Source organism: Budorcas taxicolor, chromosome 11 (assembly GCF_023091745.1).
Source record: "Budorcas taxicolor isolate Tak-1 chromosome 11, Takin1.1, whole genome shotgun sequence".
Classification (NCBI taxonomy): domain Eukaryota; kingdom Metazoa; phylum Chordata; class Mammalia; order Artiodactyla; family Bovidae; genus Budorcas; species Budorcas taxicolor.
Window position 1 is genome coordinate 49168232 of NC_068920.1, and position 25289 is coordinate 49193520.

The window sequence follows — 25289 nt, forward strand, 5'->3', positions numbered from 1 at the left end:
AAGATGACGAGAAACTGCTGGGAGATGAGGATACAGGGTAATGTATCAGATCTAAAGACCAAACAACATAGATGTTTACTTCAGTTGAAAAAGAACTTACAGATCACCCTGTTCCATCTTCCATCCAAATGCAAAATCTTTTTATATATGGAATAAAAGCTGTTTGTGTTAAAATATCAGTATTCATTTATCATACCAAATATATACTGAGAAATGGGAGAAATCCTCTGAAAATATTTTTAACAGGAAAAACACATGAAGAAGAAAAAACATGATGCCATTGTTTATGAACCTAAAGAACTTCTGAATCCCTCTCCCAATGTAACAAATTGTTGCAAATCACTGTGGGTGAAATACAGTTTTCAGAATGTTTACATGACCCAACTTGTCAGCTCCCAGCCAGTTTCAGCCATGTCAAGGAACCCAGGTAAGATATTATTTGTATTAAACTAAGTTAAATATTCTATTTAGCTTGTATTTTTCCTGGTACTGAAGATATAAAATTGGGCACTGGAGTATTTAAACATTAAGAAGTAGTGTAAATCTATTCATCGAAGTTCTTACATAGTAAAAATCTAAAACTGACTTTGCTTCATGGTATAAACCTCCTAGTTTCTTTTAGCTCTGAATCACTGATGTGACAACTAATTAAGATGATCCCAAATTCACTAAAATAGATCAAATTCATCTTTTAATAAAAAATATACCTTTAAACTTGACCTGAAAATGTCTGCATTGTTGAGGTAGGGAAAATTCAGTGTAGGTTCCTTCTTGATATTGTCAATATAGGAAAGAACATGAGGGAAAGATAAACTTGAAATTTTGTTTTTCAAAAATGTATGATTCCTAAATGTCCCAAAATGTTGGAAAATTAAAGTGCTGTGTTTGAAAAAGCATTAAAGAATGTTAGAGTTAAATGCATGTGGTTTTAGACTTTTAGATTAAAAACATGCTAGACACCTGAAAGGATTTAAATTAATCTCAAACTATTTTCCACTTTAAAAGAATTACATGCCACTAAGAAAGCGGAAATTTCAAGCATCCTAATGAGACTCTGGCCGCCACATCAAATATGGTATCCATTTTCTAAAAAGAACTCAACTGACCAAAATTTTGAATTTTCATCTGGACAGGTGTCAACAATGATATCTCCAAACCCGAGACTGTGTCACCTATGATTACCTTATAGAACATACATTTCGCTTTTCTAAGTTGAGATGTGACTCGTACCGTAAAGTTCACACTTCTAAAGCACACAGTTCAGAAGCTTTTAGTATATTCACAAAGCCGCGCACTATTGTAGAACTTGTCTTTTACTGCAAGACTTTTCCAATGGTTTCACACTCACTGTATTACTTAATCCTCACCGATCCTTATGAAACTGAGGTGCACTGTGGGCGGTTGCCACATTTACCCCAAAAGCTTTCCTAATTAGTTTCACCTCAAAAAAAGCAGAAGGGTGAAGAATTACTAATGCTACTAAGTTACAGTGACAGCCAACAGCCTAATCTGCATATATATATATATATATATTTTTTTTTTTGCATAGAGTTCTCATTTTACTACGTATGTAAAATCTTTGTGTCTGGCATTTTTGTCTGGTGCGCCAACAGTGCAAGCCACGGCCGCCGGTTACCGCCCAGTCAGAGGCGGTAGCGGCCAGAAGCCGCGCCCCACCCCGGCTCCCATTTCCTTCCCTCACAGGCTCAGCAAGAAGCGTCGTGTTTCTCCTCTTTTATCGCTGAAGGAATGGGGACGCGCAGACTGAAGGGGGCATTGTGAGGGACACTGAGTTGTTATGACGTCGAGAACGCTAAAGCCAGGGTCACTGGAGGGGCCTGGTGGTATACCCCGAAGACCTAGTCTCCCTCCCTCTCAATCGGATTTGAAGCAGGTAGCGAACAAGTTCGCCTGGAAAATCCCATGGACGGAGGAGCCTGGTAGACTGCAGTCCATGGGGTCGCGAAGAGTCGGACGTGACTGAGCGCTTTCACTTTCACTTTCAAGCACTGGAGAAGGAAATGGCAACCCACTCCAGTGTTCTTGCCTGGAGGATCCCAGGGACGGGGGAGCCTGGTGGGCTGCCGTCTGTGGGGTCGCACAGAGTCGGACACGACTGACACGACTTAGTAGTAGTAACGAACAAGGGGCGCCACCCCCCGGCGCCGGAGACCCCCTCTGGGCACACCGCGCCGTGTGCACTTCCCATTGGTCACAGCCGCTCACGTGACCTCTACTGCCAGCCCCGCCCCAAGGGTTTTTCCGGCCGACGACGGGGTCTGGGCAGTGCGTCTGAGGAGAACCCTGAACCCGCAGTCATCCAGGTGTGGTTGGTCGCGTGGAGGACCCTGGGAAGCTCTCCTGCTGGGCACCTGATTGGATGGATGGACGGATGACAAAGATAGATTAGATAGGTTAGATAAATTAGATAGAGCGAACTCTTAATGAAGAAGCTGATTGAGAAGATCCCTTTCTCCTCTTAGTGCTTTTGTCCCAGGCTGCAATACAGACTGAAAATGAAAATCACAAGCCATTGTTGGCTGGAAAGTGACCGGTTAAAGCCCAAACTTACCTGTTACTTTGGGGTATTCTCTTGATGAAAGTGAAAAAGGAGAGTGAAAAAGCTGGCTTAAAACTCAACATTCAGAAAACTAAGATCATGGCATCTGATCCCATTACTTCATGGCAAATAGATAGGGAAACAATGGAAACAGTGACAGACTATTTTCTTGGGCTCCAAAATCACTGCGTGTGGTGACTGCAGCCATGAAAGTAAAAGACGCTTGCTCCTTGGAAGAAAAGCTATGACTAACCTAGACAGCATATCAAAAAGCAGAGATGTTATTTTGCTGACAAAAGTCTGTCTAGTCAAAGCTACGGTATGGATGTGAGAGTTGGACTATAAAGAAAGCTGAGCACCAAAGATTTGATGCTTTTGAACTGTGGTGTTGGAGAAGATTCTTGAGAGTCCCTTGGATTGCAAGGAGATCAAACCAGTCAATCCTAAAGGAAATCAGTCCTGAATAGTCATTGGGAGGACTGATGCTGCAACTCCAATACTTTGGCCACCTGGTGCGAAGAACTGACTCCTTGGAAAACACCCTGATTCTGGGAAAGATTGAAGGCAGGAGGAGAAGGGGACTAGAGAGGATGCGATGGTTGGATGGCATCACTGACTGGATGGACATGAGTTTGGGCAAGCTCCAGGAGTTGGTGATGGACAGGGAAGCCTGGCCATGCTGCAGTCCATAGGCTCGCAAAGAGCTAGACACTACTGAGCAACTGAACTGAACACTAGCCATTTGAACATATCTGTTTGGTGCTGGGGGAGGAGGAACCCTTAGTATTTGTATGCAGAATGTGTGTGTGTGCACACGCATACACCTGTGCTCAGTTGTGTCCAACTCTTTGCAACCCCGACTATAGTCCACCATGCTCCTCTGTCCATGGGGTTTTTCCAGGCAGTAATACTGGAATAGGTAGGTTGCCGTTTCCTCCTTTAGGGGATCTTCCCAGCCCAGGGATCGAACCTGCATCTCTTGGGTCTCCTGCATTGTCAGGATTCTTTATCAGTAGCACCACCTGGGAAGCCCATGTACAACTAAAAGACACTTAGAAAAGTTGAGGAGGTGCATAGGATTTGGAGAAGTCCAGAGCAACCGTCCTGATACATCGTTTAAGATAAATTGGACACTCTTGGGAAAACAAAAATGATTAAAAGTGGAAAGAGGCCCTGCCCACTTCTAAAAATGTAAAAAGTATTGATAGGAAAAGTGTGTGCACTCAGTCACGTCCGACTTTGTGACCTGTGGACTACAGCTGGCCGGGCTTCTCTGTCCATGGGGTTTTCCAGGCAAGAATACTGGAGTGGGTTGCCATTTCCTTCTCTATTGATAGGAAAGGGCAGACATATATACACACACATAGAAAAATTTCCTGGCATCCAACAGGACTCTGCACTTCCCAATGCAAGAAGCCCGGGTTCAGTCTCTGGTCGGAGAACTGAGATCTCACAAGGTGTGGGGTGTGGCCGAAAAAGAGTCTGTCAGCAATGAAGGAGACCCAGGTTCAACCCCTGGGTCAGGAAGATTCTCCAGAGAAGGGAATGGCAACCCACTTCAGTATTCTTGCCTGGAGAATACCATGGACAGAAGAGCCTGGTGATCTAAAGTCCATGGGGTCACAAAGAGTTGGACACAACTGAGCAACTAACACAGAGACACTCATAGATATATAGGTAGTGTAAATGGGATATATTAATTGTAGAAGTCAGAAGAGGGTCCAGTTTTCAGCTTCTTCCTGCTTCTGAGAGTGCTTGTATTGCAGAAAGGGGGGCCCCCCAGGGTCCCCCTTCCGGCAACACTCGGGTGTTCATTATATATATATATATATATATAATATATATATATAATATATTTATTTTTTACTCTCTAGTTGTGGTGCATGGGCTTCCGGTCACAGTGCCTGCTTCTTGTTGCCAAGCATGGGCTCCAGGGCACAAGGGCTCAGTAGTTGTGGTGCATGGGCTTAGTTGCTCCATGGCATGTCGGATCTTAGTTCCCAGACCAGGGATCAACCCTGGACCCCTGCACTGGCAGACAGATTCTTAACCACTGGACCACCAGGAAAGTCCCTTGGATGCTCATTTATGCTTTTTTCTTTTTTTGGTGCTCCTAAGGCTCACCATCTCTCTCTTTCCTCCTCTAGATGGACACATTGACTTTTTTTATTCATTTTAAAAAATACAAAAATAAAAAATAAAAAATACTAGGGCCAACTGTATTTTAGGCACTGCATTACATACTTGGGTGACAATAATAAACAAAAACAGCAACAGCCCCTTCCTTCCTGGCACAGATGGTCAGGTAAAGAAGGCAGATAGCAGTCAATCACATATACCAATGTTAAATGTAATATGATAGGGTGCTAAGAGGTCCAGATGCTATAATGGGGCTTTGGCCTAGGAGGGAGGTTAGAGAAGGCTTCCCTGGAGACGTAACCCTGGACTGAGACCTGAGGGGGTTAAGGAGGGTGCAAGTTGCAGGGAGAGGGAATGGCTTGGGCAAGGGAGAGCTAGTAGCCTTTCCCCTTCGATGACTGCTCATCTCACCCATTTCCACTAAACATACACTGATCTTGCCTCTAAGTTCTCAGAAAATACTCTTTTCTTTTAATTCTAAGTTCTTAGGGAGTAACGGTGACCCATAATTACTGACATAGACAATGTGTATCCAATAGGTAAGTATGCTGATACACACATCTCATATGCAGTATCATCTCTGTTATTTTGGGCTTCCCAGATGGTGCTAGTGGTAAAGAACACACCTGCCAATGTAGGAGACTCAAGAGATGTGGGTTTGATCCCTGGGTCAGGAATATCCCCTGGAGGAGGAAATGGCAACCCACTCCAGTATCCACAACTGGAAAATCCCATGGACAGAGGAGCCCAGCAGGTTACAGTCCATGGGGTCAAAAAGAGTTGGACATGACTGAGCACACACGCATTTGCCACGCTGCAAGTGTTTCACCAGTTAATTGTTCAGACATGCACGAAATACGAATAGTTGTTATGCTGAGTTCCAGAATACAAAACACACTTCTTGCTTTGAGCACAGTCTTCTGTTGTGTTCTATCTCTAGGTCCTTCCTTCTCTGCCCCTTTGTCTACCCAGCTGAAATACCCAAGGCTTGTTAGCATTCTTATAGCTCCATTTCTCCCAGCGTCCATTACTGGAACTTACCCAACTTGCATTCCATCTTCATACTGAAGATACTAGATTTTGTACTTCCCAGATGACAGTCAGTTAAAATGATAGTTGCAAATCATCATGCTTTTGATTGGCACAGGTAGGGCTGGTCCTAAACCCATTTTGAAGTTGATGATACTCATTTGGAAGGTCTCCCCACTCAGTTGCCCTTTCTTCTCTCCACTTGCTATGTTACAAAGGTAAAAGGTTATGCAAATACTCTTTTTTTTTCTATTTTTATTTATTTATTTATTAAAATTTTTATTTTTACTTTATTTTACTTTACAATACTGTATTGGTTTTGCCATACATTGACATGAATCCGCCACGGGTGTACATGAGTTCCCAATCCTGAACCCCCCCTCCCACCTTCCACCCCATATCATGTCTCTGGATCATCCCCATGCACCAGCCCCAAGCATCCTGTATCCTGTATCGAACATAGACTGGCGATTCATTTCTATGCAAATACTCTTCACATTCTCCTAAGGCTCTGGGATTCAGGAGTGGTCGCTACCACCAATCAAGTTCGTAGGTACTGAAGTGATTTTCCCTGAGAATAAACATCTCCAAGTAATGAAATAGTGGATTAAAGCTGTGATTGCTTAAATCAGGCTGAGTGCCAACAAAAAAAGTTGATCAGTTGGTCTAAGAAAGAAACAGAAATTTTATTTTGAGCCAAATTGAAGATTGCTGCTGCTACTGCTGCTAAGTCGCTTCAATCATGTCCGACTCTATGTGACCCCATAAAAGGCAGCCCACCAGGCTCCCCCATCCCTGGGATTCTCCAAGCAAGAACACTGGAGTGGATTGTCATTTCCTTCTCCAAGGCATGAAAGTGAAAAGTGAAAGTGAAGTCGCCCAGTCGTGTCCTACTCTTAGCGACCCCACGGACTGCAGCCTACCAGGCTCATCCGCCCATGGGATTTTCCAGGCAAGAGTACTGGAGTGGGGTGCCATTGCCTTCTCTGAAACTGAAGATTATAACCCTGGAATAGCCTCTCAGAAAACTCTGAGAACTGTTCTGTCCATTAAAGGTCAAAGCACAGTTACGTATGGTTTTGAGACAGTATGCTGTACATTAAAGGATGGATTGTTGACAGTTTACATAATCCAGATCTACAAGTAGTGGGTCATGGAAGTGACAGTTGCTCAGTCGAGTCCGACTCTTTGCGACCCTATTCCTTCTCCAGGCGGATCTTCCCAAACGAGGAATCAAACTGGAGTCTCCTACATTGCAGGCAGATTCTTTACCAACTGAGCTATTAGTAGGAATCGAACTGGGGTCTCCTGCATTGCAGGCGGATTCTTTACCAACTGAGCTATCAATTAAGCTTAAAGCTTTAAAGGAAATCTTTAAACTTAAGCCACATCTTAATTGGCTTCTCATTTGCACCATAAACTTTCTGTATTACCTTTGTTTTCTGAACTTTCTCACTGCCTCTCCTCCGCTGCTGACACGATTTGTAGTTATGATATCTACAAGTTTCCCAAATTTTCAATCGTGCTATGTTTTCGATCAAATCTCCCTTTCCTTGGGGACTTCCCTTCTAGAGCTGTTCTCTTGTTCCAATCTCATCACTATCTGGGCCTGTCATCCTGGGACTTCCCTTCCCAGCGTTGGATCCACCTTTCGGTGATTTTTGTTTTCCCCTTGATTTAGTCATACTCTGTTTCACTGGAAAACCTCCTCAAGAGGCTTCCTAAGAAATTGTTTATGGGAAAACAACTTCCTGAGTCCTTGCATGTCTGCAGATGTCTTTATTCACCTCTCACAAATTATCGAGAATTAGGTGGGCGGAAACTTCTAGGTTGAAGAGAATTTTTTATAAAATCCTCGAGGGTGGGAATTCCTCGTGGTTGTGGTTAGGACTTGATGCTTTCACTGCCAAGGGCCAGGGTTCAACCTCTGTGGTCAGGGAACTAAGATCTTGCAAAGCATGTGGCATGACCAAAAAAATAAAAAATAAAAATTCTTGAGGGTATTAATTGTTCTACTAGATTCTAGAATCCATTACTGATGGGAAGTCAGTCATCAAACTAACCCATGTTTCTCTTTGGAGATCTTTAGCATCTTTAGTCAAAATGACATCTTTTGAAATGTCAGTATGGTCCAGAGGTGAGGATTTTATTTCCCCTTTTGTTGTCCTGAGAATTTGGTGGGGCTTTTTTCTTGGTGAGATGTTCTAGTCTGAAGTTTGTGCTGGGAAGCTGTCTTATGCTGTTTAACAATTTTCCTCCTCTGTTTCTTTCTGTGACTCTTACTAATCTGGTGCTGGTCTTTCCAGATTGGTTCTGTATATCACCTATCTTATCTCGCCTATTTAAAAATTCTGATTTTTTTTCTGAGTGATTTTCTTTTCTCAGACAGTCAATTGTATTTTTAATTTTAGCAATCATATTTTTAAAAACTGAAAGATTTTGTTGTAGGTTTAATCTTTTTTCATAGCATTTTCTTTTGTTTCCTAAATGTAATATTTTCTTTCTTTTTTTAAATAAAGATTTTGTTTTTGATGTGGACCATTTTTTAAACGTCTTTATTGAATTTGTTATGATATTGCTTCTGTTTTTATGTTTTGTTTTTTGGCCACAGGCCTGTGGGATCCTAGCTCCCTGACCAGGGATCAAACCCACAACCCCTGGGGAAGGTGAGTCCTAATCACTGGATCGCCAGGGAAGTCGCTAAATGTAATATTTTCTTAAATCACTCTAAAGATATACATTAGAACTTGCAAACATTCTCTTCTGTTTCCTGAATTACATCTGTTTTCTTCAGGATCACTATTTTGTTTGTTTATCTGGTATTTCTCTTTCATACTATGGTTCTTCTCAGTTGCCTGGTGATCTTCTGTTATTTAAAAAAAAAAAAAATACTGACCAGTTAACTCACTCATATAGCATTTATCCATATTCCAGGTGTGGTCCTGCACAGGTTAAATGTATTAACTCAATCATTTCAACAACCCCTCTACAAGGTAGTTACTATGGTATCTTATTAAGTTTGTGCTGTGTGCTCAGTCATATCTGACTCTGTGACCCCATGGACCGTATCCCACCATGCTCCTCTGTCCATGGAATTCTCCAGGCAGGAATGCTGGAGTGGGTTGCCATTTCCTTCTCTGCTCATTAAGTTTAATTCCATCAATTGTAAAATGTACTATAATTTTGTTTCCTACTAAGGAAATAAACAATGCTGTTGGAATATGACATGCCATAGACTATAAAACATATTCTTGGAGGCATTATAAAATCTTAGAATTGATAAAATAAGATAGTACCATTCCCATTTTACAGTTGAGGAAACAAAGGCATAGAGAGATTAAATAACTTTCCCAGGTTACACAGTTTTATCTATAGATTTTACATTTGAACCCAAATGATTTGGCTTCAGAATCTTACCACTATGCCTCACTGCTTCCCAGGGCTCCTCACTGAATGGGGACTCAAACAGGGGGTCTGAACTGGGGGAGTTTTAGGGTGATGAGTTAGGGGAGCTGACTTTCTGGCTCCACAGCCCTCAAATGCCAGAACAAGGCACCAACATTCATAAAGAAGTTTTAGCTCTCTCCACAAGATTCGTTCTCCTGTTGGAGAAGAGTGGTCTGGATTTTCCACCTGAAATCTGATGGGTCCAGTGGGCTGGGGTTGCCAAGGGCGCCAAGCGGGACAGTAGATCCTCATCAGCCAATGGCAGGCTTCCCTTTTCCAGCTTCCACGTCCTGGTGAGTGAAGGGGCTTCCTATCCTGGGTTCTTGGCACTTTCTCTTTCTGGCTCACTCGTCTATATCTTGTCTTTTCTTCTTTCTGCCTTCTAGAAACACGTATAGATCTCTCATCTGCTGTTGACTTTGCTTCCCATTCTTTTCACTGTTGCAGTTTTACTCTTTTTTATACTTTCATTTTGGTGAGGTCTTGGGAGGGACTAGGAGAAATGGAAAGGCCAATGCTTGTGCTCAGTTTTATACCAGAAGGCCCTAGATCTCTCTTTTTTATTAAATGAAATCAAGATTATAAAAAGATGACCATCATCTGAGACAATAAAATATTCACGTTATAGCTGGCAGTGGAAAAGCACTTACAAAACCTTAAAGTCATATTTGCTTGAAAGTTTTCCTAAGTGCAACAGAAAGAACCTTTTGTATGTTGATAGAACATTTTTTAAAGTCCCAATACACCGAGGCTTGTTATTTGCTTTAAGAAGGAATTATTCTTTTGAAAAGATTAACGATGAGATTTTTCCAAATTCCCCACTAGGTCATTTAGATGACAGTTTTATTTTTAGAATTTTATGTGGATATATATATATCCACACAATTTTCAACATAAAGTGAGATAATTTTTCCTTTTGGATATTAAAAATTCAGTATTGGAATATAATAGAGCACTTGAAATGTGGCCAGTGCAATTGAGGAACTGAATTTTAAGTTTTTTAAAAATTTTAATTAAGTTTAAAAAACTGATACTTGATTTAGTTGTTGGACAAGTTTTAGGTATGTGTGGAACAACTTGGATATATGAATTTACTTTTTAATTGTAAACTTCATTAAATCTAAATACAAATCAACACTTCATGAAATAAAATACAAGGTTTTCCAATGAAATTAGTTAATATCTGGATTGAGATGTGTTGCAAGTATAAAATAAACACTGGATTTTGAAAGCTTAAAAAGTGCAAAACATATCACTAATAATTTTATATTGATTATATGTTATAATACTTTGGATGTGAGAGTGTATAAAGAATTGATGCTTTTGAACTGTGGTGTTGGAGAAGACTCTTGAGAGTCCCTTGGACTGCAAGGAGATCCAACCAGTCCATCCTAAAGGAGATCAGACCTGGGTGTTCACTGGTAGGACTGATTTTGAAGCTGCATCTCCGATACTTTGGCCACCTGGTACGAAGAGCTGACTCATTTGAAAAGACCCTGATGCTGGGAGAGATTGGGGGCAGGAAGAGAAGGGGACGACAGAGGATGAGATGGCTGGATGGCATCACCGACTCAATGGACATGAGTTTGGGTAAACTCCAGGAGTTGATGATGGACAGGGAGGCCTGGCGGAGCTGCAGTTCATGGGATCGCAGAGTTGGATGCGACTGAGTGACTGAACTGAACTGAACTTTGGATATACTGTCTTAAGTAAAATATATTACTAAAATTATTTTTTACCTAATTTTACCACTAGAAAAATTAAAATTTATATATAGCTTGAATTATATTTCTACTGGACAGAGCTATTTATTCCATTGCAAGGCTTTGCTTTTAATAATCACTATGATGATGGGATTTCATTCCTCTCATTGTCTAAGACAGTTTTAAGTGACTAGTGGTGAGTGATAGTTAATGCAGTTATCTCTTTGAACTTTTTTCTATCAATGTAGATCACAATCCACCTTCTCAGCCCAAGGAGGATAGTATTGGCCAGAACCATCACCAGGAGGAAACAATTCACAAGTTGGCCGTGCAGCTGAGAAACATTGGGGACAGCATTGAGCAGAGAATGGTGCAAGAGGTGAGACTTAAATTTCCCCAGCAAGGGCCTAGCTGGAAAGAGCAAACAGAACAATGTCTGCCAAGTAGCTGGAATGCCCAGGAATTAGCAGAACACGTGGATTAATAATGTCCAGATTACCAAGCATTAGATCTGAAAATTGAGAACCTGAGCCAATGCCAGTATTTGATCTCACATTTGCCTCACAAAAAACTGGTCCATGGACCAGTGGCATCAGCATTATTTGGCAGCTGATCAGATGTGCAAAATCTTGAACCCCAGCCCACAGCTCTGGCATCAGAATTTACCATTTTGCACACACCCTCGGGGATCTGAGTTATAAATGTGAGAAACTTTGCTTCACACTCTCAAACTAGGATGCATGTGAGAATCACCTGTGGAGTTTTAAGAACTACAGATGCTGGGCTCCACCTTGAGAGATGAGTCCAGGTGAATGTAATGCTCCATCATGGAGGAGAACCTTTGACTTAGATTGTGGTTATCCTCCTTGAACCAACCCAGGTTATGCTCTAAGCCCAGCTCTCCTTGATTTCTTTGTTTCTCCTGATTATTATAAGAAATAATAAGGGAAAACAGAAAGATTACTGTTTTAAATTCTGTGAAAGTGTTAGTCGCTCAGTCATGTCTGACTCTTTGTGATCCCATGGACTGTAGCCAGCCAGGTTCCTCTGTCCATGGAGTTCTCCAGGTAAGAATACTGGAGTGGGTAGCTGTTCCCTTCTCGAGGGGATCTTCCTGACCCGGGGATCAACCCTGGTCTCCTGCATTGCAGGAAGATTCTTTACCAGCTGAATCACCAGGGAAGCCCAAATCTTAGGCGTGATGAAATCCACAGCCAACTTAGTTTTCCTCCAGAACAACCTGTAACTGGCAGCAGAAAGAGAATAACCATGTGGGGCTCTGTGCTAGGACAGGTGGCTGACCCTTAGAGCCCAACTTCTTGCCCTTAAATTCATCACAGGACCAGCACCTGCGGCGATTTCTTTTTTGTCCCTGCTGCTGCCATCATGCTGACCTCAGGGAATGCCAGGCCCCTTTTTATGCTCTGGTTCAAATGTGGCAGACTCAGCCATCCCCTCAAACAAAACATTCCTGGAGACAAAACAAGAACAGAAGGTCCCAACAGTAACGTTACTAAAAGTAAGAAGGAAACAATCACATAAAATACCGATAGACTGATTATGCAAATATTTATTGAGTACCTACTATGCGCCAGACTCAGTCCCAGGTATTGACAGACCATGTTCACTCAAGTATTTATTGAGTGCTTCCTATATGCCAGACTCAGTTCCAGGCAGAGAGCAGGACAGAAGATGAGCCTACTCTCATAGGACTCATAATGTAGGAGAGGGACAAACGGTGAAGTAGATGACTAGACTGCTGGGGGTACTGAGTGATGGAGATGACTCTGAATGGGCCGTCAGGAAAGGCTTCTCTGAGGCAGTGATATTTGAGCAGAAACTGGAAGTGAGCCAGGGAAATACCTGGGGAGAAAATGTTCCAGACAGAGGGAACTGGGAGTGCCAAGCCCTTGGCATAGAAACAGGCGTAAGGAGCAGCAAGGAGGCCAGAATGGCTGAGCAGGGTGGGTGTTGAGGTCCAGGGGCTGGCCTCTGTCTTAGGAGTGGTGGTAAAAGGTTTTGGGGTTTTACCCTAAGTGTTTATAAGAGAAGCTTCTGGAGAGGGAGAGTAAAAGAGTGCCATGTTCTGATTTATATTTAGAATGAAGCCAGTAGACTGTTCTGAACACTGAGTGAGATAATTCGATGGAAAATAATCAGTATATGTTATCAAAGCCAACAACTTAATTTGTTTCTGGCCTTATTTGAGTTGAACACTTCTTGGCCATTTATCATTTATTACAGAGCATTCATGGTACTCTCCACCTTCCTCCGATGCTCCAGTTTCTTCTGCGGTTTTCACTGATGACTGTGCTTTATGAATTACGGGCAAGTCCTTAGTTCAGCTTTTCTGTTTCTTTATCAGCTAGCACTCTGAATACTCCTGCTTCCTTCTAATTTTTTCTCTGGAGAGAGCAGAGTAGGAAAAATCACAACCACCTATTTGTTACATTTATCTCAACCCAATCAGGAAGCCACTTCTCCCTGTCACCTCCGCTTCCATTTTCCTTTTCTTCCTTTCCCTTACCTTTTTTTTGGTAATGATTTTTTTCCCCTTACCTTTTAAGCTATAATTTACTTATGTGTTAAATTTACCTCTGCAGCTTAATAAATTAACTTTTCTTTAAAAAAACTTTATTGAGAAAATTCACATGTCATACAATTCATCCATTTAAACAGTATAATAGTGGCTTTATGTTTATTCATAGAGTTGTATAGCCATCATCACAATCAATTTTAGAACAGTTTCATCACCCCAGTAAGATACTGCAAACCCAATAGTAGTCCGCTCTTATCTCCTCCCGTTTTCCTTCCAGCCCCACCAATCTACGTTCTGTTTCTCTGGATTTGCCTATTCTGAAATTTCATATAAGGGGACTAATATAATATGTGGTCTTTATGTCTGACTTCTTTCACGTCAGTTCAGTTCAGTCGCTCAGTCGTGTCCGACTCTTTGCAACCCCATGGACTGCAGCAGGCCAGGGCACCAACTCCCGGAGCTTGCTCAAACTCACATCCATTGAGTCAGTGATGCCATCCAACCATCTCATCCTTTGTCATCCCCTTCTCACTTAACACAGTGTTTTTTTCAAGGTTCATCCATGTGGTAGCATGAATCAATGCTTCATTTTATTGATGAATAATATTCCAGTGTATGTATACATATCACTTTGTTTATTCATCAGTTGTTGAATGTTTGGGTTGTTTCCACTTTTTGACTATTATAAATAATGATGCTATGGACATCTGTGCGGAAGTTTTTGTGTAGATGAGTGTTTTCAGTTTTTTTGAGAACATACATAGGAGTGGAATTGCTGAGTCATATGACAACTTTAACTTTTTGAGAAACTTCCAGACTGTTTTCCAAAGTGGCTGTACTATTTTACATTGTGGCCCACCAGCAAGGTATGAGGGATCCTGTTTTTCCACATTCTTGTCAAAATTAGTTAACTATCTCTTTGATTATAGCCAGACTCGCGGGTGTGAAGTAGAAGCACACTGTGGGTTTGATTTGCACTTCCCTGATAGTTAATGTTGTGCATCTTTTCAGGTGCTTATTGGTTATTTGTATAAATCTCTGGAGAAATGTCTATTCAGATTTTTCATTTTAAAATTGGGTTGTCTTAATTATTGAGTTGTAGGAGCTCTTTATATGGGCCTGCCAAGTGGTGCTAATGGTAAAGAACCCGCTTGCCAATGCAGGAGATGTCAGAGACGTGGGTTTGATCCCTGGGTCAGGAAGATCCCCTGGAGGAGGGCATGGCAACTCCAGTATTCTTGCTGAGAATCCCATGGACAGAGGGGCCTGGAGGCCTACGGCCCATAGGGTCACAGAGGCACACATGACTGAAGCGACTCAGCACAGCACAGCAGCACAGTTCTTTATATATGCTGAATATAAGTCCCTTATCAGATATGTTATTTGCAAATATTTTCTCCCATTCTGAAGGTTGTCTTTCATCTTGACAGTGTTCTTTGAAGTGCAAAATTTTTAAATTTGATGAATTTCAGCTTACCTATTTTCCTTTGGTTGCTAGTGCTTTTGGGTCATATCTAAGAAATCATCATGAAGCTTTATGCCTATGTTTTCTTTCAAGAGCTTTAGACTTTTAGCTCTTAAATTTAGGTCTTTGACTCATTTGGAGCTAATTTTTATATATGGTATGAGTTATAAGTTCATCTTCATTCTTTTGTATATGGGTATTAAGTTGTCATAGCACATCTGTTGAAAAGAGTACTACTCTTTTCCTGCTGAATTGCCTTGGCACCCTTGTCAAAAATCAACTGACTATAAATTGGGGGTTTATTTCTGGACTCTCAATTCTATTCCATTGATCTGTGTCTATACTTATACCTACCCTAGTTTTCCTTGCAATGTTTTACAAAGCTGGCTTTGGCCTAGACTTTTAAAGTAATCTTTCTTGTATTGCAAAATTGTCTTTTAGAGCACTTCAAATAGACCACAGAATATTTTTTTTTAAGTTTTTTATTTTTTTAATTTTAAAATCTTTAATTCTTACATGCGTTCCCAAACATGAACCCCCCTCCCACCTCCCTCCCCATAACATCTCTCTGGGTCATCCCCATGCACCAGCCCCAAGCATGCTGTATCCTGCGTCAGACATAGACTGGCGATTCAATTCTTACATGATAGTATACATGTTAGAATGCCATTCTCCCGAATCATCCCACCCTCTCCCTCTCCCTCTGAGTCCAAAAGTCCATTATACACATCTGTGTCTTTTTTCCTGCCTTGCATACAGGGTCGTCATTGCCATCTTTCTAAATTCCATATATATGTGTTAGTATACTGTATTGGTGTTTTTCTTTCTGGCTTACTTCACTCTGTATAATCGGCTCCAGTTTCATTCATCTCATCAGAACTGATTCAAATGAATTCTTTTTAACGGCTGAGTAATACTCCATTGTGTATATGTACCACAGCTTTCTTATCCATTCATCTGCTGATGGACATCTAGGTTGTTTCCATGTCCTGGCTATTATAAACAGTGCTGCGATGAACATTGGGGTACACGTGTCTCTTTCAATTCTGGTTTCCTCGGTGTGTATGCCCAGCAGTGGGATTGCTGGGCAAATAGACCACAGAATATTTTTAAAATAATTTTAAAAATTCCTCCTCAGTTTGACTCTAAAATGCTAAAAGGCTTTACTCTGCTGCCTCCAAGCTTAACTCAAGTAACTTTAACAAAATATTGAATCTGGTATAGTATATTTCTTTCATATGCAATCATTTATTCACATTTTATACTTTGTTTAATCAAGTGGTCTCATTGATTCTCCAGATGCCTTCCTGCTTTTGATGTATTTAAAGAAACTTTGATTCTTGCTCTTGGAACTCCCTGGCAAGGAGCTCACCAAGGTGCATTTTTATGTGCTGAATTGATTGTCCTCAAGCTATCACATAGCTTGACTTCTTATTCTTTTCACTTAAGCAAGTGTTTGTTTGTTTTCAAATAGGCCTTGATTCTCAACCTATTTTGCCATCTAGTTTTGAGGGGTTTTGGTTCAAGGACCTGTTTTTTTTTTAATCTGGGGCATGTAATTTTCCTAGCTATAAAGTATGTTTTAAAACAGTCTTTCTATGTTTTTAGGATCTTAAATATGGCTTTGAAATTTTTCTCCATAGACTCTATCCTGGGTCCTAGAAGCTGCCTCCTCCCTGTCCCTATAGGCTTGCTGTTGCTGCTGCTAAGTCGCTTCAGTCGTGTCTGACTCTGTGCGACCCCGTAGACGGCAGCCCACCAGGCTCCGCTGTCCTTGGGATTCTCAAGGCAAGAACACTGGAGTGGGTTGCTATTTCCTTCTCCAGTGCATGAAAGTGAAAAGTGAAAGTGAAGTCGCTCAGTTGCGTCCGATTCTTAGCGACCCCATGGACTGCAGCCCACCAGGCTTCTCCGTCCATGGGATTTTCCAGGCAAGAGCACTGGAGTGGGGTGCCATTGCCTTGTCCACCCTATAGGCCTAGGAGTGGCAATAACTCTGCTGTTATGCCACTCTTATGCCTCCTCCCCCCACTTTTGTAAAGTGTCTTCATCCGACACTGTATTATCCTAATTTTAGTGTGTCATCTGTTCTCTCTGGGACCCTGACAGTAATGTATAAGAAATTTCTTAAGTCTGTTAGAAGGACAGATGGGAAATGAACATTTACTAAACATTTTCTTTCAGGTACTCTGAGATACTCTTCTTTGTTTCATTTTATTTTCCAAATAACTCTATGAATTAGTGACTCGGTATATCAGGAGAAGCATTTGAGGTTCAGCAAGATTAGATAACCTATCCAAGGTTACTCAGCAACTAAGTGGCAAAACTGGAATTTAAATATATGAGCATCTGACTCAGTGCTCTATACATTTTCTTGTCTGCTTTGCTGAAAGGAAATTCAATTTTTTTTTAATTAAAAATTTTTTAATTTTAATTTTTTGGTCATGCCACGTGGCATGTGGGATCTTAGTTCCCTGTGTAGGGATTGAACCTGTGCCCCCTGCAGTGGAAGCGCAGTCTTAATCACTGAACCACTGGACCACTGTCAAAGTCGCTCAATTTTTTAAATTGATTTCAATTATAAGAGGGAAAAACAAGTTCTTTCGTGGTTTCCAGTTACAGTGGCATTTACTTATGGGCTTCCCCAGTGGCTCAGTGGTAAAGAATCTGCCTGCAATGTAAGAAATACAGGAGATGCAGGTTTGATCTCTAGGTCAGGAAGATCCCCTGGAGGAGGGGATATGGCAACCCACTCCAGTATTCTTGTCAGGAAAATCCTATGGACAGAGGAGCTGGTGGGCTACAGTCCATGGGGCTGAAAGAGTCAGACACAATTGAAGCGTCTGAGCACGCACCAGAAACCTGCTGAGGTCTTTGCTTCCAACCATGCTCACACTCACCCCTTCTTCACCATCTAAAGTCCATTCTTCAACCCCAAAGCAGACTCCCTTGGTTCTTTGGGAGGACTAAGAAAGTGCTCTGGGACGCCAGAGGAAGAGGTTAATCAACCTGGAAAAGAGTGCCCAATTTGCTGATGGTGAAGATGGAAAAAGATGTCCAAAGGAAAACTTCCCCAGGTTGTGTGGATGGTACGGACATCACGAACAGACCAAGATATTCTTCCACGCAGACACTTCACGGAGCAGCACGAGAAGCGAGTTTGTGGCACTGACTGAATTAATATTAATACTGAACTTCTAACTTTGGCTTATTTTATCGCCTTTTAAGAAAACTCACCCTCCCTCTCTTGCTTCCTTTTTAAACAGAACTTTCAGCAAGAAGGCAGAGCTGTCCTGGCTCACTATGTCTTCGTTTTCTTTGGAGGAGTTCACATGTTGCTGCGCTTTCTCTGGAACAACCATTTGATGTAGAAGGAACGTAAGCGGCAGGCTCTGCCTTCCTGCTACCCTCTGAGAAAACATGAATCCCACTGGGGCAGATGCAAAGAAGACCCTTCTCCTCCTCCTCTCCTTGTCACCCATCGTTGCTGCTTTTGTCTGGTTTGTTGAAGAACTGCGGACCCACTGGCCATTTGTCTGTTTATTGGTCAACCAGCGATGAGACGTCTGTGATGGTCTCATGGTGGAGCCCAAGGAACTTAGGAACCCAGGAGGCCTTACTGCTTAGGAGACACCAGCACTGAGGATAGCCCCAGTGCTCTGTATAAGGAAGCCTTGTACGGGAACCTCCCATGAGTGCCACTGAACCTCATTCCCAAACCAGAGGTCACAGAAATGGGTGCTTTCTCCTGGGCCCCCTCCCTGGGTAGCAGGCCCTCCAGTGACCTGTTGGCCTCATTCTTGTTGCCTGTGTCCAGATCTGTAGCGACCCCTGCTTTTTTTTTACCGTTCTGTCTACCTCATATTCCCTCCCTCTGCCCTCTGAGAAATATGACGAGTATTAAGAAAGTTTGTTATAAACTGCAAGTTCTGAGTTCTTTGTAGGAAAAGTGTTATTTTAGAAAGTTAATAATTAAAAATGAAATAAATATGGTTATTTTATTGAGCATGAAACACCTGTGCATATTTCTTTTGTGAAGGAGGGATTCCCCTTGTTCCCACTCATACAAGTTCATAATTTTGTAGTTTGATCATACAGAGTGTCATCTTTGTCCTTCCAAAGGGAAATATTCCCATCTTTTTAAGTCTGTTTCAGGCAATGCCTATCATCACCTATGTTTTGGCTTCCCTAAAATATCTTCTTTATTTTTTAACTCTTTTGAGTATGTATTTATTCACTTATATATTTAAAAAATCAAAACCATATAAGAACATTTACAATGAAAACACTTGCTCTTATTTGCCTTCCTGAATTCTAGTTATAAGTTCATTACATACCCTTCCAGAGTTTCTTTATACAAATACCTGCCTGGAAGAAAAGCTATAACAAACCTAGGTCCGTACAGTCAAAGCTATGGTTTTTTCCAGTAGTCATGTACAGATGTGAGAGTTGGACCATAAAGTAGGCTGAACACTGAAGAACTGATGCTTTTCGAACTGTGGTGTTGGAAAAGACTCTTTAGAGTCCCTTGGACAACAAGGAGATCAACCCAGTCAATCCAAAGGAAATCAACCCTGAATATTCATTGGAAAGACTGATGCTGAAACTCTAATACTTTGGCCATCTGATGAGAAGAGATAACTCACTGGAAAAGACCCTGATTTGGGAAAGATTGAGGGCATGAAAAGGGGATGACAGAGGATGAGGTGGCTGGATGGCATCATTGACTCAATGGACATGAGTTTGAGCAAACTCTGGACAGGAAAGCCTGGAGTGCTGTAGGCCATGGGGTCTCAAAGAGTTGGACATGACTAAGCGACTGAACAACAACAATATATATTCACACACAAAAGGTAGCATGTAATTCCCTAGTGGCTTAGATGGTGAAGAGTCTGCCTGCACTGTGGGAGACCTGGGTTTCATCCCTGGGTCAAGAAGATTCCCTGGAGAAGAAAATGGCAACCCACTCCAGTATTCTTGCCTGGGAAATCCCATGGATGGAGGAGCCTGGAAGACTACAGTCCGTGGGGTTGCAAAGAGGTGGACATGACTGAGCGACTTCACTTAATTAACAGACCCTGTTCTATACCTTGATAGATAGCATGGTGGTCAGGTACTACTCGTCTTACAAATGTTAACTTATTTACTCTTCATAAGAACATTCAGTTCAGTTTAGTCAATCAGTCGTGTCCGACTCTGCGACCCCATGAATTGCAGCACGTCAGGCCTCCCTATCCATCACCAACTCCTGGAGTTCACTCAAACTCATGTCCATCAAGTCGGTGATGCCATCCAGCCATCTCATCCTCTGTCGTCCCCTTCTCCTCCTGCCCCCAATCCCTCCCAGCATCAGAGTCTTTTCCAATGAGTCAACTCTTCGCATGAGGTGGCCAAAGTACTGGAGTTTCAGCTTTAGCATCATTCCTTCCAAAGAACACCCAGGACTGATCTCCTTTAGAATGGACTGGCTGGATCTCCTTGCAGTCCAAGGGACTCTCAAGAGTCTTCTCCAACACCACAGTTCAAAAGCATCAATTCTTCGGTGCTCAGCTTTCTTCACAGTCCAACTCTCGCATCTATACATGACCACTGGAAAAACCATAGCTTTGACTAGACAGACCTTTGTTGGCAAAGTAATGTCTCTGCTTTTGAATATACTATCTAGATTGGTCATAACTTTCCTTCCAAGGAGTAAGCGTCATTTAATTTCATGGCTGCAGTCACCATCTGCAGTGATTTTGGAGCTCCCCAAAATAAAGAACATTAGGAGATAGGTATCATTATTATTAGCTCTATGGTAAGTCCCCTACATCCAAATGAGTTCCACTTGGAGAGTGTGTTCCTAAGTCCAATTTGTTCGTAGTCCAAAAAAGTTAGCCTAGCTACTCAACTAACATGATTGGCCATCAGTTCAGTTCAGCCACTCAGTTGTGTCGGATTCTTTGTGACCCCATGGACTGCAGCACACCAGGCTTCCCTGTCCATCACCAATTCCCTGAGCTTGCTCAAACCCATGTCCATTGAGTCGGTGATGCCATCCAACCATCTCATCCTCTGCCATCCCCTTCTCCTGGGCCTTCAATCGTTCCCCGAGTCAGGGTCTTTTCCAATGAGTCAGCTCTTCGTATCAGGTGGCCAAAGTACTGGAGCTTCCGCTTCAGCATCAGTTCTTCTAATGAATATTCAGGGCTGCTTCCCTTGTGGCTCAGCTCATAAAGAATTCACCTGCAATGCAGGAGACCTGGGTTTGATCCCTGGGTTGCGAAGATCCCCTAGAGAAGGGAAAGGCTACCCACTCCAGTATTCTGGCCTGGAGAATTCCTCGGACTGTATAGTCCATGGGGTCGCAAAGAGTTGGACACAACTGAGCGACTTTCACTTTTCCTTTAGAACTGACCAGTTGGATCTCCTTGCAATCCAAGGGACTCTCAAGAGTCTTCTGCAACACCACAGTTCAAAAGCATCAATTCTTGGGCACTTAGCTTTCTTTATAGTCCAACTCTCACATCCATACATGACTACTGGAAAAATTATAGCTTTGACTGGATGGACCTTCGTCAGCAAAGTAATGTCTCTGCTTTTTAATACGCTGTCTAGGTTGGTCATAGCTTTTCTTCCAAGGAGCAAGCGTCTTAATTTCATGGCTGCAGTCACCATCTTCAGTGATTTTGGAGCCCCCCAAAATAAAGTCTCTCACTGTTTCCCCATCTATTTGCCATGAAGTGATGGGACTGGATGCCATGATCTTAGTTTTTTGAATGCTGAGTTTTAAGCCAACTCTTTCACTTTCATCAAGAGGCTCTTAAGTTCTTTTTTGCTTTCGGCATATGATTGGTTATATAGTACTGTAATAGGTTTATAATATTTTTCACACAAATAATGCATAAAAACAAACACAAGAATAAAACATTTAAAATCTTACAAAACAGTACTTGGAAAAGTATGGGGACTTCCCTGATGAGGAAGGTTCAATCCCTGGTCAGGGAACAGCTAGATCCCATATGCCGCCAACTAAAAAGATCTCATACGCTGCAATTAAAGACCCTGTGTGCTTCAACTAAGCCACAGCACAGCCAAATAAATAAATACATTTTAAAAAAAGTCCAATAGTACAGTACAACAGGTAGCATACAGGGGCTGTCATTGAGGGACTAGGCAACAAGAGTTACTGACTGGAGGAAGGAGGGAACGTGGTAGACGGTAGAGCTGAAGGATCGTCAGCCATAGGAGATGGACAGCAAGCTGCAGTTTCACTCACACCTGACGCTGATGGCACAAGTTCCAGTTCCTTGCTGGAATAAGATGCACATTCGCATCTTTGAGAGTTCATATGTAAGGGACACACTGCTGCTGCTGCTGCTTCTGCTAAGTCGCTTCAGTCGTGTCTGACTCTGTGCGACCCCATAGACGGCAGCCCACCAGGCTCCCCCGTCCCTGGGATTCTAGGAAACTAAGGCAGTATTTTGTAGAGAGAGGCAGTACAGAAGGTAACTAAGTTGCTCAAGGGCACATAGCCAGTAAGTGACATAGGTGGGTTTCCAAGCCAGCAGTTATCCTCAGAGTCCAGGGACTTAACCAATCTGCTGCACTGCCTCTAGGAGAGCTGGCCACGGTCCACAGAGAACCTGTCAGACGATGCACAGGGTTGTTAAATAAATGGATGCAGCGTCATTTATTTCATCAGCCCTCTCTTTATGGATGCCTAAGTTGTTTCTAATCACTCGGTACTGTAAGCCATGCTGAAATAAATAACCATGTACCTTCTGTATATAGGCAGGTCCATTTGTTGAATAGGGGCTTCCTGGTGGCTCAGTGGTGAAGAATCTGCCTGCCGATGCAGGAGATGTGCGTTTGCTCCCTGGGTCAGGAAGATCACCTGGAGAAGGAAACGGCAACCCACTCCAGTGTGCTTGCCTGGGAAATCCCATGGACAGAGGAGCCTGGCGGGCTACAGTCCGTGGGGTGGCAAGAGTCAAACACGACTAAGCGTCTGTTGAATACTTCCATTGGGATTGCTAGGTGAAGGCTACATATTTGCCACTTTGCTAATCCCGCCATCTGGCCTTCCGCAGGGCTACACCACTTTACATGTCCTCAGTTCTTGGTTCCCCTCAGCCTCTCCAGCAGATTGTTACGAAACTTTTAAATTTTTTCCAAATTAGCAGGTTAAAAATGATTATCTCAGAATAATGTTTATTTGCATATCTTTTACAGTGGGAGAGTCTGGGCATCTTCTATGTTTAGAAGCTATTTGGCGTTTTGTTTTAATGCGGGTGGTCTACGCATGTCCTTTGCTCATTCTTCTATTGGCTCTCTGGTCTTGTTCTTACTGGTTTCTAGGTGCTTATGATTTATCAATGCTAAGCCAATAGCGTCTACACCTTGGCTTTTTTTTTTTTTTAAGGATTTTCTTTAAAAAAAAAAACACACCTATTTATTTGGCTTCGAGGCATGTGGGATCTTAGTTCCCCAAACAAGGATCAAACCTGCACCTCTTGCATTGGAAGTGTGGACTCTTAACCACTGGACTGCCACGGAAGTCCCACCTTTGGCTTTGGGGCAGGTTATTAAGGCTTCTTGCCTCCTTTTCTTCCACGTGTATTGGTTTGCTTTAGGTGTTACAATCTCCCTCGCTTCCCCTCAAGGCAGAGGGAGCTGAAGCAGGTACACATGGGGGATGGGCAGGTGGGCACCACACCTGGAGCAGCCGGCGGCTGTGAAAAGGTGGCAGTTGGAACCCACTAAGTACCTGGGTCTAGGTCAGAACATCACAGCCTCTCTAACGGTGGCATTCGAGCCAAAGGGGAGGCCGTGGTGGGGTCGGAGGTGTAAAGGTCATTCACCTTTAAGGCGAGAAGCGCCTGGTCTGGGTGGACAGCCCGGGAGGCTCCCCGCCTCTGCATCTGCAGAGATGAACATGAAGTTGGTCTGTTGCTGCTTCGAGACCAAAACCAGGGCTTCCCTTGGCTCCGCAGATCTCACAGAATACCACCTCTGCCCCCTGAGGAGTGCTGCCCACCCGCGAAAGGGGTGTGAGCAAGACCTGTGCCTCCCTGCCAGTGAGCCCTCGGGCACTCTGGGACTCCATTCCCACAGGGGCCAGCCCCCTGCCTCCCCCAAGCCGACCCTGTGGGCGTGGAAGCTGCTCCCGCTCCTTCATTTCCCAGGAGGATACCAATTACCAGAGCACTCCGTGGACCTGCTCAGCTGGAACCCCAGCGCACAGCACCTGGCACTATTTGAGATTCCATCCCATCAGGCTTTCCAGTTTTGGGGGTCAAGTTCGGGGTTTGGGGAAGGAGGGCCTAGGAGTGCTGGCTAGGGCCCAGCAGCCGCAGCCCCTGGAGCTTCCTGAGGGACAACCAGCGGCAGTGCAGGTGAGCGCCTGATGGCTGAACCACGGCAGCAGCAGCGCACAGGGCCGCCCGCCCTCCGCCCCTTCCTCACCTCAGGGCCTGATGCAGATTCTGCTGGCTGACCTCGTGCTTAGAACCTGGGCCATTCCTGGGGCACAAGTCCTGTAGGAAAAACCTTTTCACCTAATATTCTTTGAACACGTGAGGAACAGAAAAGTCCCTTTAAAATTCTTTTTGTTGATTTCCAATGTCGTGTTTAATGTCAGTTGTATACAAAGTGACTCAGTTATATATGTTCTTTTTCATATTCTTTTCCATTATAGCTTATCGCAGGATGTTGAATAGTTATCAGTGCCGTACAGTAGGACTTTGTTGTTTATCCATCTATATATAATCGTTTGCATCTATTCCTAATCTCAACCTCCTAATCCTTCCCTCCTCAAAAGCCCCTCCCTCTCGGCAACCACAAGTCTGTTCTCTGTGTGACTCTGTTTCGTTTTGTAGGTAGGATCATTTGTGTCATATTTCAGGTTCCACAGGTATGTGCTATCATATGGTATTTGTCTTTCTCACTGCACTTAGTACGATCATCTCTAGGTTCATCCACGTTGCTGCAAATGGTATTATTTCATATTTTTAATGGCTGGGGAACATTTAACATTCAGTTTATATATATACATAACTGTGGCTTCGTGTCTTGGCTGTTGTAAATAATGCTCCTGTGAACATAGCGGTACATGTATTTTTTTGAATTAGAGTTGTCTGGGTACGTGCCCAGGAGTGGGATTGCTGGATCATATGGCAATTCTATTTTTAGTATTTTGAGGAACCTCCATACTGTTTTCCACAGTGGCTTCACCAATGTACATTCTCTCCAACAGCGTAGGACGGTTCCCTTTTCTCCACGCCCTCTCCAGCACTTATTATTTGTAGACTAAAAAAAGTCCCTTTTACTTATCACTGGACTGGAGGTGCTGACTGCAAGAGAATGAAAGGTGAGGGTAGGAGTCAGCATGTGGAAATGAAAGAAAAAACAAATTACATTCCAGGA

General features: G+C 42.9%; 1 protein-coding gene across 1 annotated transcript; it reads left to right on the forward strand.

The window, feature by feature from the left end:
- The first annotated feature begins 255 nt into the window (after positions 1 to 255).
- On the forward strand, positions 256 to 18253 carry PXT1 (peroxisomal testis enriched protein 1). Its single transcript, XM_052648211.1, has 3 exons — positions 256 to 427; positions 11127 to 11257; positions 18149 to 18253. Exons 1-3 carry the CDS (start codon positions 256 to 258, stop codon positions 18251 to 18253), a joined length of 408 nt encoding a protein of 135 aa, XP_052504171.1.
- Positions 18254 to 25289: the final 7036 nt, after the last annotated feature.